The sequence below is a fragment of the Athene cunicularia genome (genome assembly GCF_003259725.1).
Source record: "Athene cunicularia isolate RWA chromosome Z unlocalized genomic scaffold, athCun1 chrZ_part2, whole genome shotgun sequence".
Classification (NCBI taxonomy): Eukaryota; Metazoa; Chordata; class Aves; order Strigiformes; family Strigidae; genus Athene; species Athene cunicularia.
Window position 1 is genome coordinate 15,805,735 of NW_020799143.1, and position 21,419 is coordinate 15,827,153.

General features: G+C 40.6%; 1 protein-coding gene across 4 annotated transcripts in view; it reads right to left on the reverse strand.

Annotated features, from left to right (window-relative positions):
• The window catches only part of LOC113490101 (transducin-like enhancer protein 4), a 96,992-nt gene that overhangs the window by 34,840 nt on the left and 40,733 nt on the right, over positions 1-21,419 (reverse strand). For 2 of the 4 annotated variants that reach the window (XM_026866338.1, XM_026866336.1), the window contains exons 5-6: positions 9,302-9,503; positions 8,896-8,912 (exon numbers count right to left, since the gene is read on the reverse strand). In XM_026866338.1, the coding sequence (XP_026722139.1) occupies positions 8,896-8,912; positions 9,302-9,503 (219 nt within the window). Of the gene's footprint in view, positions 1-8,895; positions 8,913-9,301; positions 9,507-21,419 lie in introns of all 4 variants that reach the window. The other 2 variants (XM_026866337.1, XM_026866335.1) reach the window with 1 other exon arrangement.

A 21,419-nucleotide genomic window follows, 5' to 3' on the forward strand; every position in this document is an offset into this window, starting at 1 on the left:
CCGGGAACTGCGCCGGGAGGCGGCGAGAACCGCCGTCCCCCAGGTTGAGCATCTCTCCAGCGCAGCCGCGGCCGGGCCTCTTGACGGGTCGGCGATCGCGCCGCTGATTTTTTGTTACGCGTTTCCATGTTGCGGTTTGTGCCACATCAGCTACCCCTTGACTTCTACTTCCACTACAATCCGGTGACAGCAAACACGGGAGCGGTGAAGTCCCGGAAACTGCGGTGCAGATTCTCCTCAGATTATTTTTTTCACGGCAAACCGACGAGCCTAGTAACACCTCAATTTAGGAGAAAAATTTTTTTATTCGTTTTCCCGTACAGCCAAAAAGCGAACTAACAGCATCCCGGCGAGAGTGCCATCAGGCCAAGTCCTTCCACTACGGGAATCCCTGCTGGGAGGGACCCGGCTTCACCCCCTCTGCCGGGCAGTGGGGGCATCCCTGGGGGACCCTCCAGGTTAGCCTCGGCCACTGCCAGCCAGCGTGGCCCCGTCGGTGCCAAGGAAAGAACAAACTAAAAAAGATTAATTCGCAGATGTTCATGCATTTCACACACAGGGTGCCCTGTGGTCCGTTGCCAGGGCAACGGGAGACCACCGGCGTGCGCTTTATTGGCTTTATGAAGTGCATCTCGGGGGCTATAGTCCGAGAAATGCTGCATGATAATCGTCAGGCTTTTCAGAAGCCTTGTTTTGTGTTTATCCACATTTAACCCTCTGAGTGTTATTAAGAGCATCACTATGCACATCTGGCACGCTGAGGAAAACGGAGATTGGGACACACACACACACACACGGTCTCCGCTTCCAACCCAGAAACCCTGGAAATTGCATCCTTGGCAGCTGCTCCCGCCTGCCCTGTGTTGAAGTTTTTGCCCACAGGCAAGCTGGTCCCCAGGCTGTGGTAGTGCAGAGCTCAGCACAGAGAGGTCTGGGGACAAAACTGACACTGGCAAGTGCAAAGGCAGCACAAGTGTCGCATTAGACTGATGATGGCAGGCACAACATGTTTTCTCAGTAACTTTGAAAGAAGGAAAAAAAAAAAAAGGCCTACCAGCTTCCTGGACACATTATGAGAAAAAACACACTTGCATTTTGAATACCAACATGTGACAGCAGCAAGCCACTACACCAAAACCTTTACCACAGCCCCTTCAAAGCTGTGGTCCCTGTGAAAAAGAAAAAGGAAAATCCCATGTCCAGATGATACTTGGTCTCACAGTGCCAAGGGCTACAACATAACCTATAAAATCACATAAACGACCCGGAGCAATAAACCACCCAGGATTCAGCTGTTCCGCCTCCCCAGTTGCCCACTTCCCTTCTTTTCCCCACTTCAGACTGGTGTTAGGCATCTCCCTCCAGCTGTCCTCTCACCGGCCAAAGCAGGTTTGGGGATGGAGGGATGGGGGTTAAAATCACAAATGCCACAGTGCCCCAAGCAGCAGCCGCTGCCACCAATATCAAGTGCTAATCCAGCAGAAGAGAAGGAGAAAGCGAGGGTGGCAGAGGGGATCAATAGAAGAAACGTCTTGCATTCAGGCTCACAGGAGAAAGAGCACGCAGAGACAATCATTTCCTGGGAAAAGCTAAAGCCTAACGAGAATTTACTCTGCCTCCTTTATTCAGACAACCAACCCTTTTGTGGCAGGGGCTTCCTGACTGACAGGAACCCAGGGCCCCTTAATAGGATTTCCATATTATTTCCAACACCTGCCTAGAAGTTATTTGTTTACATTGAAGAAGGCGAGATTCTCAAATCAGACATCTGCTTCTGGTTCAGGCATATCTTAGGAAACCATCTAGAAAGAAGCTTTGTTGCTATGGAGACATTTTTATTTTCTTCCCTTAGTTGGCTGAAAAACATTAGCATTTCCAATTTTTTGTTCTTCAAAAGGCCAAATGTCACTCAAGAAAACACAGAACTTTTCAAATTGCTATGTAGAATAGGCTAATCACACTTTAGATATTTAATTAATTATTTGACTCAATTAGAGCTGTACTGGAGAGAGGCGGGAGACACAGTGTAACTTTCCCGCAAATTCCCCTCAATGGCCGATTCCTGCTGGCCAGCTTAATTGCTTCTTCCCTCAAAGCACAGCTAAAACTTTGTAATTCATGATGCACTCAACAATCTTGCATAATAACTTGGGAATCAGTCAGACGACTGATTTCCTTCAACAACTTCTAAAATCAACCTAAGAAAATGACAACACTTTGACTAGGAATATGCTTCTTTCCCAGTGCCAGGGAAGAAAAGGAAAAGCAATACAAATACAAATTACAAATATTAACCTACTATCACTATCATTTAGTGACTTTAGACAGAGGACTGAAACTTCCAATGCATTCCATCCATTTCACTGATTCCAGAAGGTGATCTGTCCTTCTCCCCTCCCTTTAGTAGATAATCAGCATGCCCAAGGGAATCCATTGATTTGCAGAAAAATAAAAGATGTTTCAATTTACTTTGGATCTAAGGTTCTGAAGACAACTCAAAATCAAAACACTATGTGCTTAATACAACAACAAAAAATGTATCACAGTTCCAACAGAAATCTAAGGCAAAAAGCAGCCATCTAGTTTGTGTCCTGCTTTGACAAAAATTGATCAGTATTGTTTATTTTCTCCTAATACTTTGACTAACACCTATTTAACCCAAACTGCAAACATGCTCTTCATTTCAGACACATTCATCATGACTAAAGTCGTGTAAGCCATGCATGCCATCATCTGAAGTATGATTTTAATCACACACTTAGAATGAGGAGAACTTCAAAAGAGATAATAAACAAATTCATTCCTTCCCTTTACTTCTTTTCCCCCAGCTATTACATTGTCAAAGTCTTTGCGCTGAAGACGACCTCTCTGCCCACCTCCTCACCCCAGCAACTTCCTCTTCCTACTCTACAATGTGAAGTCATAATCCTGTGTTATCAACATCACAGTCTGTTGCCATGGAAATAATTAGACATCACTGTTCAGGTTATAAATTACAGCCCATGTAAGTGTTTTCCTCCTGGGTGAAGAGAGCATCTGGAGAGGTAACAGTTCCAGTAAATCACCAAGAGGCAAAATAAAGTTTGATAGTGACAAGCACTGCAAGAGTTTGTCCAAATGCAGGCACACCACCGAGTAAGAGTCACCCTGTGGTAACTGGCAAAAGGTGCAAGGTAAGAGGCTAGCTAATAATGCACAGAAGCAGGAAAAAACCTATTGGGTAAAGCTGGTGAAGCCGTCAAAAAAGGCAGAAGTAGATAATTCTTTGATACCAGAGTACCTCCTGTTACTTTCATATGAATACGCTAAATTAAAGTTTCTTGATGACCTCATTAAAAAGGCAAATGGTGTGACACTGGATGAAAGAAAAAAAAAAAAAAGTAAAACTCAGTTGGGGGGGTGGGGTGCACAGTAGAAGAGACAGGAAAAAACCACATCAGGGAGATACATACCTGAGGTACAGTTTCATGTTCTAAAAATCTGTTAAAAAAACACAGGGCTTGATTGACATGCTAGAAGTCCAGCCATGAAAAGGTTATTAAAAAAAAAAAAAAAAGCAGTGCCAAAAAATCACCTCCGTAAGATAGACCGAGACAACAAACAGGACCCTGCTAATTAATATTTGTTCTGCTTCAGCAGACAGTTACTGGACGAGACTGCAACAAACAAGCATGTCTTATCCAATCACATCATTAATCCATTCACGTTCACCACCTGAGGATCAGCTATGCCCCACAGATATTTATTCATCTGTTCCACAAACAAACAATTACAACACATTTTCTGGAATTAGGGCACCTGTTTCATTCAGTACAGTTTATATGCCCAGAGGCAGATATCAATTAATACTGAAAAAATTACTATATCGCAAGCCAACAGGAGTTACTCATTGTATTTCGATAATGCTATCCACAAAACACCCACAAAGATCAAATCCACAACTCTTGCTGAGCAAAGTTTAGTTCAAATATGTTCAGCTTAAAAATACCACTTCATCATCATAAAAAGCAAAATACACACAATGCCTCATTTCCGAACGGAGAAAGGAACAAGCAGAATCCATGACATCAGTGTGAAATGTTTGGATTTTAACAAGCCTGTGAAGTCCTTTTCAGCTGAAGAGTATTAAAGTGGCAAAATAACAAAATGATCAGGAAAAAAATTCTGTAAATTTCTTTAGGCGTGTACGAGATTAGTACGTTTATTTTGCTCATTAAATACATACTGAATGCAAAGACATTTGATGGGACACTCATTCCACCAGAACAACTCTCATTTAAAAGAAACCTGACAATTAAGACAAACTCCGCAGTAGTATATCACAGCAGTTTATGTGGTGTTCCTCTACCAACAGAAGAACAAAGTCCGAGCAATGAAATTTTGATTGGAAACTACCTTGTTCTTTCCAGAAGCATTACACTCATGAAACTTTTTTTTTAAGTATCAAATTACAGCTGCGCGAGTAAGCAGCTTATTCTTACTTCCATATTGAATGAACAGAGGTCTAAACACTTAATAGCAGCTAACAGCCTGAGAAGCTGAATTGAGCAACACTGAAGCACCTGCCACCACAAATGTAAATGGAATGTGAGAATCGCACCCGTCCACTTCCCCTGTATCTGCCACACATGGAATTATTAGCCTTCACACAAATTAAGGAAAAAGTAATCTTATTGCTAAACCCACTTGAATTTGCACTGACAGACTTCTCCTAGTCCAACAGCACACTGGACAGAAATTCACCCCAAACCTGCACTCGATGCATTATTTCAGATCTTTTTATTTAAAACTTTTTTTTTTTCTTTTTTTTTTTTTTTTTTTTTTTCTCCAGAGGAACCTCAAACAAGCTATTTTACTCCTGCCACAAGACTGCAGCTTTTAATTACTGGCACTTGTTGCTGCCAAAACAGTAACCCCAAGCATTAAAATGAACAGTCTCCACTGCGTTGGCAAGTAACTACAGGTATAGTCTCTGCCCAAAATAATTTCCAGTTCAGGTGGAAAAAAAAGCAACACCTCACATGGGTATGATGAACAACAGATCTGAATTAATGACAGGTGCAGTAACAAGTTACACAAGTTGAATCTTGTGCATGAGGCAGCTGATTCAGAGGACTGAGATTCTTGAATAACCTGCTCAGGAACATCCTGGCTACCTCTGGCAGGCCCACAACCCAGACAACATCTGGGGGCTCCTTAACTCCAGCTGCTGTAGCAAGAGCCATGGGAAGAGACTGCCACGCACTAGACTACTTCCTTCCAGGTGGTGCTTTCGCACACAGAATGCTTCCTTAGCTTCTTCACAGGGTATGTTTTACAGGAGGGATTTTGTTAGGGACCAGAGAATCTTTTGCCACATTTGTCTCAGAGAGGAGAGGACAGGGAAGAACAACATGCCTCCTGCATCAGCAGTTCTTGCAGGAGGTGGAAAAATCCTTGAAGAGTGCAATTAGCAAGCAAGAATTCACTGCAGAATAATCCTTTTTCTTAAAAAAAAAAAAAAAAAAGTTTTACTGCTTTGAAAAGGGGACACACCAAGTCCTCTGTGAAAAGCTGCTCGGTTAACTGCTGAGCTGTTTGTCTTTCTGTCTGAACACATTATATTCCCTCAGAGCCCTTAAGCCAGGGCTTCACTACTTTGAGCACAGCCCTGGCGCTTGCCACCCTTCCCTTCCCTTTGTCCGCTCCACAGCCTTGCCGCTGCACAAAGAGCGCTCCCATGACCCAGTTTACCACGTCTAGAGTTTTCCCACACTTCAAACTTTGCAAAGGATTCAGGGAACTGAATCCAACACAAAATCAAAGAGCTCCCAAAGCCGCCCTTCTCCACAGAGCTTACTGTGCTGATCTATTATTTAGGAATAGCTCCTGGACAATCTTGTGTTATCTGGAAGGTGAGTACTCGGTTTCACCTTGCTCTGGGGAGGTACTGGGAAGAACATGAGCCTGGTCCAGATTACCAGGCAGAAAATGTCACATTTACAAGAGCAATGCAAGCCGCCTTTTCCCTGGCCTGAAGCAGGAGGAGGGTAGGGACCAGCACAGCTAGACAGTAAGTTTCACAAAGACAACTGTCCAGCAAAATCAAAGCACGGGAAGTGGTGGCAAGAAATGGGACACTTCAGCCCAACTCCTTTCTTTGCAGAAAAGGGTACAGTACCTTCATTATCAGAATTGTACACTAAAGTGTAAATTTACACTTTATGAGCTATTCTAAAATCTGCCCTGCTTAATAATCTGCATCAGCAAGAAAAGACTTTAAAGTGTCTCTCACAATTAAACTCAGGCACAACCTTGTATAAATCAAAATTTTGCTACCATATCAAAACGTTACACTGGGGCTGTATAACATTGCCCATATCCTCATTACATGCTACACTAATTACTACCAGCAGATTCAGAATTTTCTGCACATTAGAGGCTTTTAGAGGAGCTATAAAAAATTTCAGGCACCATTAATTTAAATTTGTATTGAAATTTCCCTTTGACAGATGGCCAAAAATTACTTACTATTTAGAGTACCAGAGCTGCCTGTTTGCACATTAGAAGAGGAAAGGGAAAAATTAAAAGCAAGAAGGAAATTTATGTCACGTTCATTACCTGTTAAATGTTAAGGAGCATTATCCTGCATGAATAAATTATTTCATACAAGCACACAGACTCCAGCTGCTGGCAACTGGCACGTTCTGGCTGACAAAAATCATCTCAAGTCACACAGTAGACAATCATAAAAAGCCTCTCTTAACCAGGAGCCACTTAAGGGAGGACAGATCGATCGAACAAGCGACTAACTGCTACTCTGGGCATCACTGAAAACATTTAAGGAAATTAGCAAACTATTTCACCTTGCAAAGCTGGCAGCAAGCCCCATAAGGCTGACAAGCCGACTCACAACCTGAACACCGTGCAAGACAAACATCCACTTATCATTTCAAAGTAAATTGGCACAAAGTTGCAACACCTTCCCCTCCCTCTCGAGGCTGTATGAGTAACAGTGCCTTTGAATCATTCCTAGACAAAATCAGTCTTTTTGGTAAAAACACTCCCCATAACACTCATGCCAGCATCAACACCCCAACATCCTACAGACATTACAGAAACACAGCTAGCATTTTTTGCTTAAAAACAGCAACTGGCATAAAGTAGCAGTTCTCCTCATTCGCTTTCTTGAGTGAAACGCTTGTTGTTCCAACTATACAGGTATGCAAATGTACTAAAGAAACCAGGTGGGTTTGTATTCCCACATTTGGGTATCTACCCTACTCATACCTGTTTAGATGCAGGAAAAAATGAAATGGACTAAACCTATCTGTTAACAGAAAACAGAAGGTGTTCTAGGGAAATAATCATCAATCTGTGCCTAGCCTCACCACATAAAGGAATAATCCCAGTTTCCAGCCTTCATGACAAGGAAGCTGAAGTGGAATCTGACATACTCTTGTCCTGTGTCAGCAGATAGACAGCTTCAGTGCCTTTGCTGCTCACAGTAAAAACTGACAGTTCCTGTCAGCTCCTGGTTGTTATGCAGAGCCATGTGGGTAATGGTAAAACTGACAACCATCGGCTCAGTTGCACTCGGCTGGGATGTGGCGGAGTTGCCAGAGGCAGAACTGGCACACTGGGGAAGGCTGTGGGCCACGTCCCCACCTAGAGATGTGGGAGAAGCAAAGGCATAGCCCCTTGCACTGCAGCCCCATCCAGACAGGTCTCTGGCGAGGGCAAAGCCTGTGCCTGGCACTGTGCTCCTCCCAGCATCATCTAGGGCACACCAGTTAATATCGGCCTCACAAGCTCCTGGTAATCTTATCTAATGCACCCATGACTCATGCTGTGAACACCTCTTCTGCCATTTGACCAACCCCAAGAATAAATTACCTCTTCCTAAAAAATGCACCGCTGAAAACTTGACAAATTGGTTGTAAGTGTTCAGTAAGGTGGGCATAAGTCTTGCCCTTTGGAAGAGAAGCATATCTTACATTTCCCACTCACCATCATCTAAAAAGTCTTAGTCTTATGCTCCTGAAAACTGTGCAAGCCACTTGGGCTCTACTCTATAACTACACGCAGCTACCCAGAGCTGGGTAGGTAACTGCGTAGCTGGAAAGAACTGGGTCTGCTGTGAGCCGGTAAACTGCCAGCAACAGTGAGGAGAGCAGACTAATCCAGGAGAGGGTAGGGCCAAGATACACCTCCCCACTTGCAGCATTAAAACTCCACGAGCCTCTGAGAGACTCTGGTGGCTATCCAGTACAGACAAACATCCACACATGCTGAATTGTAGTTGTATGCCTCACTGAATGCTCAAAATTACAAGAGCCACAAGGTATGTATTACATCTACTTATATGCATAGGATGGTGCATACATGTATGCTGCGGAGTCACTTAGAGCCTGAAAATTAACTTTTGGAAAAGGAAGGTGGGATCCCCAGTGCAAGTACCACCTTTTTTGGGGTAGGGAACAGCTGCTCACTCCTCTCTAACTGGTAAGGACAGCAGGCAGCACCCCACCTCTCCCCTGTGAGCTACAGAGCTCTCCCTCCATTACTGCCTTATTAGGATATATCAGAATATAGTTTACAGTTTCCATTTCACTTAAAACTACTAGCTAAAGCTTGGGCAAAGACCACTGGCAGCCCTTTGATTATATTCAAGAACAGCCTCAATGCTGTTCCACCAAACCCACTAGACAGCACGTCACCTGCAATTCTAGCTGCTCCACTACCAGCAACTTGCTAAGTGTGATACCCAGTCTATTCAGGGCTCTGCTATTGAATGCAAGTGTTACAAACCAGTTTCACTTTGTGACTTTTTCCATCACTCTGGTCCATACTTCAGAAAAACACACCATGCAACTCTTTCAAGCCACCCCTTACACCTATAAAATGGAGTCTTACCTTGATGGAGTCTCTGTCTGCATCAGAGCAGCCCCCATGCAGGAGGGGAGGAGGCAGTTGGCAGGGGATGGGGAGGTGGGGCAGGAGAGAAAGAGAAAAGTACTAGTTAGTTTACATAAAATTATACATCTATCATACTTGGAAGAAAGAATGCTGAAGTCTGTTAAATAATAAATTACACAGATGTTAAATTTTCTGTATTATTAATTATTAATACTGTACCGCCAGATTGATAAAACTGGATTTCGAGCATTTGAACAATTTCTGGCTACCACTAGATGAAAAAATACTGAAGCAATTAGCTCCTTTTTTTTTTTTTTTTTTTTAAAGAGAAGAGTTCAAAAAAAAAATGAAAGGAGAGAAATGAATGAAGCCACACAGCCACACATTCATATGACAGCCCTACCTCTTTGGTGATCATTATCATGGTGCTTCTTCTCATCTTTAATTGGGAGGTGGGACTGTCCCCCCAGCGCACTGGACAGTGCCAGGAGACCAGCACTGCTGCCAATGGGCGGGATGGCTGGAGGCTGCAAGCCCGAGGGGTGCGGAGTGAGCGGCACAGGAAGACCATGTCCATGTGACAAATGCTGGGCCTGGAGTTGTTGCTGCTGTGAAAAATGAAACACAGATATTGAATTTGTTCAGGTAGAAAGGGGTTGTCCAATTGATATTATAAACGTGGACTGATCAGATCAACCAATCTATCTAATCAATCCAGATACCAGCTTTCACAAACACCCTAGCATTTTAAAACTGTGAATAAGTTTGGACACAACACAATTAGTAAGCTTCAGGCTGAACTAAAAGAAAAAAAAGAATAAAGAAAAGGAATTTTACGGTTTTGGTGAAATTTTTATTTCTGACAGAGGTATTACATTTTACTCTTTCTAGCTGAAACACACCACATACAAGTCTAATCAAAACATATGTAACTATAAAAGCAGTTATATAATGAAAAAAAAAAAAAAGCTGAAAATTGAGAAAATTAGTGTTAAACAGTTCTCCCAGCGCTACTGCACAGCATGCAATGAGAGTTAATTTGAAAGAGAAAACCTGAATTAACAATCCAGAAAAGGAAACTGGTTGCAGCCACCGTTTTAAGCCCTTTAAGTGTCCTCAGCGGTACTTGAGCAAATTACTAAAGAAAATCTAATGTAGCAAGGCTTGGGTCCTCCTGTAGGCTTGCTCAATAATGCTGAAATAATTGGGCACTCTGTGCACGTTTAGTGATGCTCGAATGAAAAGCTAGAGGCCTGCCCTTGTACTCTTCTCTAGCTGCTGAGTCTGTGTTGTGACAGGTTTATTTGAGTGGGACTGTGATGCATGCACCAGTAACTGCGCTGACAAGAGTTTAAAGTCATTTTTACCAGTACACTGGCAACACATAGAGAAAGCCCTTGAGAGGTTCGAATTGGAGTGCTTGACCTCAACCAGGGCTGCATCAAGCTCTGTGCTATACTAACCATTGTGGGGTACATAGATTGCTGCTACTCAGTGGGAAGGTGGGGGGTGGGGTGGAGGGGAACAAAACCACAAACAAACAGGTGAAAAAGTTACATTAAATATGTCCCAAGATACATCTGTTCAGGTCTAAGGCCTGCCCAGTAACTGTCCAACTAATTTCTGTTCACACAGTAACTTTATTAGCTCTGAAATGTCATTTTCAAGCAGTCACTGCTCAGACTAAGGGTAAACTGAATCAGAAGTCATCTAGGATTGCTCTCTCCTCCCTGCATGTCTGCATACAGGACTTTGGCAGAAGAAATAAAAAGTTAACCCACTTTGCACAAAAACATTCCATGTTAAATTCCTAATTGCAAAGATTCAAGTCCTAATTTTGTTTTTCATTTGAACCTAAATTCATTGCCCACCCCGCAACCTTGTTCTTTAACTAATCAAGAGAAAATATGCTGCTAACTTGATTTTTCCCTCCACTCCCTAGCATGAAACTTTATGTAAGGGTGAGCTGAAAGTAAGAGACTGAGAGTCACATACAGCATGCTAGGTAACTCATGCAGCACACTGCATGCACGCCTCCCTCAACACCCCCCTGTGAAAGTACAGATCCTTCTCTTATTCTTGGAAATTCAACCGAGGCAGTGGAATCAGACTGGAACGCACATGTCATCTGACCCAAATCAGTGCCAGGGAAAGGAGGGGAATGATCCAAAAGGAAGGTGAGAAAAAAAAAAACAATAAATACAAAGAATAGGGCGAGGGGGGAAGCAACAAAAAAAAAAAAAAAAAAAGAGAAAAGCAGAAAGAAGATTCTTCCAGGTGGAAGAGGGAAGGCTCAACCCTTTCCTGCCTTGTGAACCCATGTCATTCCAGCAGGTGCTCCTTCTTGTAGAATTATCAAACACATTTTCCTTGGATGATGCTCTTATGGAAGGATGCTTCATTTCTCAGAATTTTAAATTAACTACCATGAAACAAAGTAGGAGCCAACAGTATACTGTTTAGCTTCAAGATCTGAATGGGGCTGCTTTACAGCAAGGGAACAATCTGGCATGCCTGATTTGGAGATGGAGGAGGAGAGTGAAAGAAAAAATAAACAAAATAATCTGTGTTCTGGAGTCTCATTTTAAACAAGGAATTTCCTGTTCCTGTTTGAGAACATGCTATAAACCACTGCAAGATGTCTACCTGAATCTGCCAGTGGCTTGAAGCAAAGGCTTTGAGAAGAGGCTGAGAATATCAACAGTGACAGAGCTTTACCCTTGTTAATTATTTCACTGTTGACCAAAGTGTACCAGGTAAGGTACACTCATTGCACAGTACTGTACAATTTGTATAGATCTGCCTCCTGACCTACCCAATTTGCATTATATGACCTCCTCTATGGATACAAGATGGTTTCCTAAGAGCTTGAAGAAAACTGCACTGCAAATGCATCCCTTTTTTACTGCTCTTTGTTGGTAACCTAACACAGCTCATCAAGACAGTAGCACAGACTGCACCTTGGAGTTGAGAATGGTCAGTGTTAGGTTAATGGTTGGACTAGATGATCTTCAAGGTCTTTTCCAACCTAGATGATTCTGTGATTGGATGTACCGAACATTGGTAACGCCTCCCACACATAATATGGGCATTAAGAGTAGTATGGATAACAACACCTTAGCGCCTAGCAGCTTAAGATCACCCAGAACAGCATGGCTGGCCCAGTCCATCTTAATCAGGAACTGATGCACTTCCACTGCAAGCTGAATTGTAGGGAGCTCTTAAAATAACTGCAGAGAGTAGGAAAAAAAAAAAAATAAACTCATAGCCTTCCTGCTGTGGAGAAGCCTTCTGAAGAGACCAAGCTCTTCCATGGAAAATGATGGGAATGGGAAATCTGTAAAGAACATGGTGCCGCTGACAGAAAAGTATCATTCACTGATACAGCAGAAATTTGGTGCAATTTAGTCACATTGTAATTGCACAAAGAAAACACTTTTGTTTGAAAACCAGGCTGTAAAATAAATCTAACACCCAAAATTCCAATATAGCTCCACATGCCTGTGCCACACAGACATAAATAACGTGTGTTGTTAGAATGGGATGAGACTAAAAGTTAAAACAGCAGGAGGAGGACTGTGGACTAGGATTGCATCAGTACAAGAAAGGACTATGAGCTCCTCCAACATGATAAAGTTATACGGCAAAAGTGAGGCACAGGTTGGAAAACAGAAATTACAAGAATTCAAGCAAAACATTGGGCAGGCTTTTGCTCTCAGAAGACAAAAGAGCAAAAGGGAAAAAGCATATGATCACATAATTAAGCACTGATTGCTAACAGGCATACTCAAGAAGGTAAAGACAAAGTGACAGCGCATCTCTAACTGCCATTTCTGGACCTTTGAAATCTTTTATTGCATTCAAATGCCCATAACATTCACAGCTTGGTTTTGCTTTTCCATTGCCCATGGGTGTCACTGGTGAGCATAAGATTCCCTGGTGGCCTGTAGAGAGCTGCTTGGTTACAGTGAAAGTTATAAAAACACAGACGATTGCTTAACTCACTGGGCATCAGGTTAGTACTACAAAGTGGTAAAAAAAGGTGGTCTCCTCTTGTCATCAAAATGTTACAGATATAGAAGAGTAACCCAAATGACAGATATGCTCCCCACACAAAAATATTCCAACACAGAAGGAAGTTTACATTTGTTTCTGCCTATACCATGAATTTAGATGATAAAATCTGACACAACTTAAAAACTTGCAAGCCTAAAAATGAGCCAACTGAGCAACCACATCTTTTTTTTTTGATGTTGCTGTAATGCTTTCACTTCCCACTCCTCCATCTTCTTTTTAATTTGTTATCCTTAGTCATGTTATTTATGAACTCTTAGCATGTGGTTAACTTTAGACAATCTCATCACAGTTGACTACAGTATGCGTAAAATCAAGCATACATTTTCAGCATCAATGCGTTATGGGTGAAAATTTGCAAAGGCAGTACACCAGGCTTTATTATGCTGTAAATTTTCCAGAACTATTTAAAAACAAAACCAGCAACAGTTAGCTACCAAGAAATGCATCCGACAGAATAGCAAAATAGATTGTAATGTTTTTAGGAAACATCAAACATACAAAAATGTAAGAGCAAGGGTAAACACAGCAATCAGAAAGAAGCCAAAAAAAAAAAAAGGCTGTGTTCTTTTTGGTAATAAGTTTAAGAATATGATAATTTACATTAGCTCAGTAGTAAAAACTGAAGTAAAACTTTCAAAACATATTAACACATGTCAAATTAAGATAACATCTGATTGCTATTAATTTCTTTTTTTAAAAAAAAAAAATCTGTATATCCTTCTAGGCAGTCCACAATAAGGACTAAAATAACTCCAAAGCCTTGTCTAAACAAATGGGTAAAAATGCTTTGCAAAAGGTTCTTATCGGAGTATCACTAATTTTTACAACTTCAATTCTAAATATTGATGCTTAATTCTTTTCCCAACACATCTTAAGAGATCAAATTTAAAGTAAAATGTGATAATAAACCCAGTAACAAATTAGCTTCTAATGCTCTCCTGTTATAGTCAGCACATTCAAAACCTATTTTCCTGGAAAAGGTTCAAGATTTTACTGGATACTTTCCAAGCAGCTCTATGTTGCAGTAATCTACCACTTTTCCTCTTACAGACCCTGAAAGCTCACAGCCATTATCCACACAATCTGAATATACTTCTCTAACCTGAAGACATTTCTAATATTAACAAACTAATGTCTCAAAAATATATTTTATACCTATACACATACGTGCACTACCCATACCTGCAATACTGCTGTCAGGTAACCTCAAAAAATCTGGATAAAACAGCTTCATTTTTTTGTTTGAAATTTGTTAGATGAGGTGACTGATTACCTAGAGTGAATTGTTAATAAGATAGCATAGAGATAAAACAGTAACCAAGACAAAGAGGAAATAAAGACATAAAAACAATGTCTTGAGAGTACACAATATCAATGTCAATAGTTTAAAGACCAGCAAGAAAAGGAAGTCTTTTGGCACACACAATTTTAAGTGTGCTTACGATGATATGAATTTTTATCTGTATCAGGCCTGTTCGCATCCCTGAATGATGTGCACTGTTTGTACTTACTTGGTACAGTTCTCTCTCTGCTGGCATACCATTACAGAAAAAGGTTTTTCTGATGTTAAGACACAACACAGTGAAACAACCTACAAATAGAGTCATGCAGCAGTTCCTCCAGTGGGATGGTCCTGGAGCTATATGCATATATATCACATGACTGGTTTGCCATAAAGAGACTGTGGTACATACAGATGTAGGGTAGAGCAACTTACTATCCTTACTGTTTTAAGGGAGAGTGATCATTTTGCAAATGAACGTGCCCAGTGCGAAAGAAAGGAATTTGGTGGGAACTCTAAACACTTGGATGCAGCTGATCTACAGGAAAACACGGACGTCATTTCTGTTCACAAAGGGGAATGAATGCACAGGTTAGACAAAATCTGTGAAAAAGAATGAAAAGCAATAGAAAAGCAGACAGAATAAGGAGACCAACAATAACAACAACAAACAACAACAACAACAACAATAATAATAATAATACCTATTAAAAAAAAACCCAAAACAAATACCAAACTTTTTAGTCTCTGAGAACCAGTAATTTCTGCCTTTGAGGATGCTGATTCTACAGGAGGAAAGCAAGCTCCACTGAGAAAACTATGGGAGGAAGGAAAAAAAATCAATAGCTGTCATTAATCAGAAGGGGAGCATTTAGAACTCCTACATAAATAACAAAGAAACTATCAGAATTGTACCTCTACAAATTGCCTCAAAGATCTTTTAAGCAATCTAGGAATAAAAAGTCATCTCCCGAAACATATTGTGGGATGAAAGGCAATATATGCAGAGCACATTTCCGTTCTTAATCATATATATAAGGAGCATCTGTCAGGATACATGTTTTACCATTTGTCCTCCCTTTCCCCCCTTAGGGCTATTTTTCACTCAGTGAAACAGGGTAAAGAGAGGACAAAAGTAAAAAAAAAAATTAATACAAGATTTGTAGTTTAAAATAGAAGCATTTTAATAAAGAAAAAACCTAGTCCCCTGCAAAAGACCAAGTGCACCTTCCCCCAGAATCTTGGAGTCCAGTAGTTCCTTCTTCTGCTTGCAGGACTCCTCTCCATCTCAATTTCACACTGGAGGGCGGAGGGAGGAAGAATTAGGCTTTTCAGAATCACTTTCTTTTATCATTTATTAAAGGGCAGAAATTCTTGCATAAATCATGCCACTTAAGCTTTCTTCTTCATCTCCCCCATCCATTGCTAGCTAAGGAAAAGAAAATCCACATCTCCTGCATGAGAAGGCCAAAAGCACTAAATGCAAGAAAGCTCAAGGTCTTACCACACAGAGCACCAGTGGTGTAAAACGTGCCACACATACCAAGTCTCCACTTCTAAACCTTTTCACAAAGACCAATGCAGAGAAAAAGAGTAATGACAGTGGTAGATGTGTGTCTTCTGTTACAGATGAACAGATAGCAAAAATCGGCTCTAAATAGGTAGGTGTACACTGGTTGAAGTATTTTATTTCCCAAGTGCTTCACTCACATCCTACCCATAGACACTGGGAAGAGATTTTCTCTCCTCTGGACTGACAGTAGGAAAATGGCATCTCTGTTGTGACTGTGTGAATCTTGGTGCTTTTCTTTAGAACTAGAAAATAAGAGCAATGCCTATGCTTTTCCCAGAAGAGTCCTAAATAACCTTCTAGGGTCCTCACATGAAAAAGTTTCTGAAACACTGGGCTACATAAACATGACTGAAAAATTAAAGAAGTACCACCTGAGATGTATAATGAACCAAACAATAAAAGCTAGAAGAAGAATTAAGTGATGGCATTGGTCACAGAGAGACCTGAGTTGCTAAATATATAAGCAATTCTATCACCAGAGCTTTTAATGTGGCAACTGTAATTCACTTCTAAGGTTCCTCACAAGGTATAGTCTAAGAGCCATGTAGTCTTAGCATGAGATGAATGTTATGCATCTCACAGTGCATTTCTTTAGTGCATCTTTTAAAGCCAGTCCTTAGCAAGTCAAATTTCTGGACAGCAATCACTAAAAGGCACACCTCCATAACTCTGTTAAGTGCTAACACAATGTTTTGTCATGCTTAAGACACAAAAACACACTGTGTTGAACTTAAGCAAATTGTCTTTGCTTGGGATAAAAACCTGGGTTGCTTGGATTGATACATTCCTTCCAACCCATTCTGAGTCTATAAAGACTGTCACTTCTGGTGCAGCTCTGGTCCTGTGCAGAGCACTATAATGCCTGCTCTTCTCAGTGATGAGCAGTCTCTTCCCACAGGTCAGTGATTGGTGTTAGGACACATGGAAACCATTCTCTCTGTCTCTCCAAGCAGATTTCATTGAGAGGTGTAGTGTTATGGCTCTTTAACGTAGTGCCCATGAGTCAAATACCTGAAACTTAAAGTGATTTCTTTTGCTTTAGTGCAGTTTCCCAGTTATAGCAGCTTTGATAAAGGAAAGTCTTGACAAGGATCAAATCACGTGAATTTAAGTTACAGATCAGAGACTGTGGAAGGACCACTTACTCTTTTTGCCTCAGTCTCTTCTAAAGGTAGAACAGGGAAAGGAGTACTCCTTTGTTTAAGAAACATCACTGGTCTAAGTTCATCAATGCTTGTGATGCATTCATTTACTAAGTGTCTGTGAAAAGTTTACCAAACAATAGCAAGGAACTGTCTCATCACTAATAAAAGTCGCTCACTAACATTATGAAATATCAGACAACTTAGAGTATTTAAGGCCTCTTAAATTCATTCTGCATGGATGAACAACATCTGGAAATACTTTCCTCATGCAGTACTTTAGCGTCCATCCCAGTTATGTACTAAAGCCCACGCTTTAGCCTGTGTTTAAGATTGAAGACACCAAAAGACCTCGTCACATACCTGAAAAAAAACAAATCCTTAACTGTATGGAGTTCCTGGTCCTCATTCATAGCTGTAGGCAAAGCCTATGAAGTGTGATTGGGAAGAAGTCTAGATGACAAATAATACAACCCTGTTTAGGGTTGATACCAGAACTCTGTGGTATGAAACCATCACACAATAACTGTCTCTAGCCTATACTGTAGAGTAAGAACACATATTTAAAAGGACTGCATCTCCTCTCTGTACATAAACATTGTTGATTTTGCAATGAAGCATTTTTGGGAATCCCCTGCCTTCACAACACTTCAAAACCAAACAGACCCTTTACACACTTTTTTCTTCTTTTTCACAGCACTGGTACACAGCCATCATTGAAGGTCATACATAGCACATAATGGACTGAGTCTGACAGAGTATGGCAAATCTGTATTTGGATGGAGACAATTTCCATACACTGGAGTACAGACCACCTTGGCAACAATATTTTATCTTTTCTACTGTGTGTGGAGTGAGAGCGTACAAAAAACCCTCATAAATTAAATATTGTGTATGTTCATGCTGCAGAACATGAAGAAAATTCTCTGTAGGACTCCTCATATTTGCACTGATTAATCCTAATTCACAATAAGATATGGTGGTCACATAGCTTTGGTGCCAGGGTTTGGAAAATCTTGAAAAACATGGAGGCAGAATACAGCTCTCCTACCTGATCAGATACAGTATGTAAGCCATAACACTCATGTCATATGCACTTATTTAAACATAATGAGCAGGGTCTCTGGCATCAGCATATTGGCAGTGAGATGTAATGAGTGGTCTGCACCTCACACTGCAATGTTATTGACTACTCATATAGTGATAGACCAATATAAATTCATTATCTATCACAGCTACTCAAAATAGAAGGAAAAGAGGAAAACAGTGGCAGCCCATTCCAAGTGTAGTAACAGTATTTAGAATCCATCCTCAGAGCAGTTTTTTTCCAGGAAACATGGAAGTTGGAATTATTTACATTCTAATTCTCTCAAAATCCCTGAACAAATCCTGTGCGTCATTTTCAGCTTCTTTAGATCAGGATAATGCTGCATATGGAAGATATTTATTTAAATTAAGCCTCACCTGCAAGGCTCTCTCTGAAGCTGGCACCTGGGAGTAAGGGGAGAAGAAGAAAAATCCCTAAAAAACATCTCTTTCCCCCAAAAAATAAAGTGTCTTTAATCTAGCCAGACTTCAGATGAGTAATTCAAAACCGAAAGTGCACACCCCAAAGCCTTCTGTATCTACAATTCTTTCTACACTTCAATTTCAGGCACTAGGCAGCACCAAAAACTTTGCAGGACCATATCATCACATAGCCTCAATACACAAACAGCAAACAAGAGTAAATATATAGAGAGGAATGAATCCCAACATTTCTTCAGGGTACAGAAATAAACACAACTCAAAGCACCCAAAGTCAACCTCCTCTGCCACCTTTCCACTGGAACAACCTGTGTACAACGTACAGCAGGTGGCCAACTTGTTTTACAGCATTTAAGCTTCAACCACTGCTTAACACATTTTTGAACAAGCAATACAGAAGGGTTGAAGAAACAAGTGACTGTTGCCCCCGTGCTACAACACACTTGCTTATTCCACCACACTTCCCATTCTTCCCTGAAGCTTCCACATCTGAACACACACACTGGGCCAGAACGACTTTGCTATACAAACTGGATTCAAAATATTTCCCCTCATCATCATTGGTTCAACCAAAAACTCCTTGCTCTTCTTCAGAGTGCAAGCACACATGAGAGGCAGAAACAACCCACCCTCCTCGAGGAGTGGGATATTCCTCTGTACATTAAGCACCAACACAAAAAAGCACCTCAGCATTTGGCAGCAGGAGCCCCAGACCACTGGCACCACAGCAACCATAGCCTGCACTGATGCCAAGTTTTTATTACAACTTGTGTGAGCTTCTTTGTACCACACCACTTTCAAAGGTTTCTGCACCTGTAATGGCATACTGTTATTTTTTAAACAGGGGGTGTTCTCCACAGTGGTAAAATGGACTACTGGTTTGAATGCAACCAAAAATTACACACCTTTTGAAATGGGCCAAACAAGCACCTCAGCCTCAAATACAGGGTAGAAATTGTGACAAGCAGTGTACTGAAGAAGGGACTTTACAGCTTGATGATTATACGTGACAATACAGAAAGAGACCTTTCTTCCAGTAACTGCCATTTGCTTAAAGAAGATAATAAAAGTGACACAGTAAAACAAAATGCTTAAAAATTAAACCGAAGCTGTTTTTTTTCACTCAGATGTATAGAATGGTAAGGAAAAAAATCATTTAAATCATTTCCTTAGTAATACAAGTAATATTTAAATAGATTTAATAGTGCTGCTCCAAACCAATGAATTATGAGTTTAAAACCTATTAAAATGTAATGTTTTTTTCCTGAGCTGAGGGAGAGAGATTTAAATCCACTGAATTTTAATATTTCAGCTTGAGCTGCAGGAGGTAGAGAAAGTCCAAATGAACTATTCCATCAGCACCATTCAAGCATGAACATTTTAATCAGTTTTACTTCCTTGGAGTTCTCCAACACAGTTTACGCTGTCATTCTGAAAGCACTTAACACAGAGGGTGTGAAAAACCACCAAGGCTTGTTATTGCCTTCACAATTGATGGCAAATAATTTTGCAGACTTCCTATCATTAAAATGTCACTGCTAAAAATTGAGGTTCAGCATTTCTTGTGCTAAACTGCATTTTCTTTGAGCACCATCACATACCTGCTCTTAAGTTTTTGGTACATTTATCTCTCTCCATGTGATAAACAGCCATACAAGCAGTAGCCTCCATTTCTGCCTTACTACCCAGTACAGTTGAAAACTGACTATTTTAAACAGAGGGAGAAAAAAACCTCTGATAAAATTCTTATAAAGCTACAAGTTAATTCCCTGGTTCCCTTATTAAAACATAACCACATTCACACAGCATGTTCCAATTATATAGTATAACGGATTAAATAAATAAATAAATAAATAAATTTTAAGAGAGTTAGATGACTCAATTTAATAATACAGGAAATGAAAACATAATTCCTAATTAGATCATATTACTGATTTAAGGCTACAATTTGTGTGTTGTTCCAACAGTGTGATCTTGCAGATTCTAATTTAAAAACCCAGCAGCTATGACACATGACAAGATCAACTGGATACATCACATTGCTCATCCCAATACACCCAACGTGCAAAGTAGCTCTGGATGTGCACTACAAATTGTTCCAAGCAAGAATGCTGCACCATACCATCCATGGCAAACACCAGATGCAGAGTCTGGATGTCTGCAGATTTACAGTCCTCCTGCATCATGTTTACAATGCCTAGTTTTGGTTTAGTTTTTCTCCCTGCATCTCTCCAGAAGATAGATGATACTTAACTCGTTTCAGCCCGTCAACAGTTTTAAACTGAACATGACCTGTGAAAGAAGTCATTATAACTGTGTTTCATTCCATTAAACACAACTAGTTTATTGTCAGGAGAACAAGCAGTCTCTCTGGGTTCCAGGCTCACTTCAGTATTTTGCATTTAAACTGCACGGATCAGTGATTCGGTTCATTTACCAATGAAGACAGAATAAATTGCAAAGTTAAAAGGTGCTTCATCAGATTCCATTAAATCAGAGCACATTCATACAAAAATACATACATGTGAAACACAGAGAGAGACATGATTTCTGCATATTCAGTTCTCCTGTGCCATCCTCTATTCTGATAAAATCCATTTTAAAACTCAAACCCAGGGTTCCTCTGTTCAAACCAAGGGGGTTTTGCATGAGTGAGGTGAACTGAATATGGCCCCCCAAAGCACAGAGAAACTTAAGCTACAGTTGTATTTCAAAAACTCAAGACACTGCTTATGTCTTTGTCTAATACACAGCTCAATGGGTAACTAAGAGATACATTTTTAAAAACTGTAAAGAGCAAATGAACTTCAGAAGCTTTTAAAATATCACAAGGTTAAAAGAACACAAACTCTGTCAGACTTATCAAACAGCAAAATAAAATAAGACAACATAATTAGAGATATAAAAAAGTCATGATTTC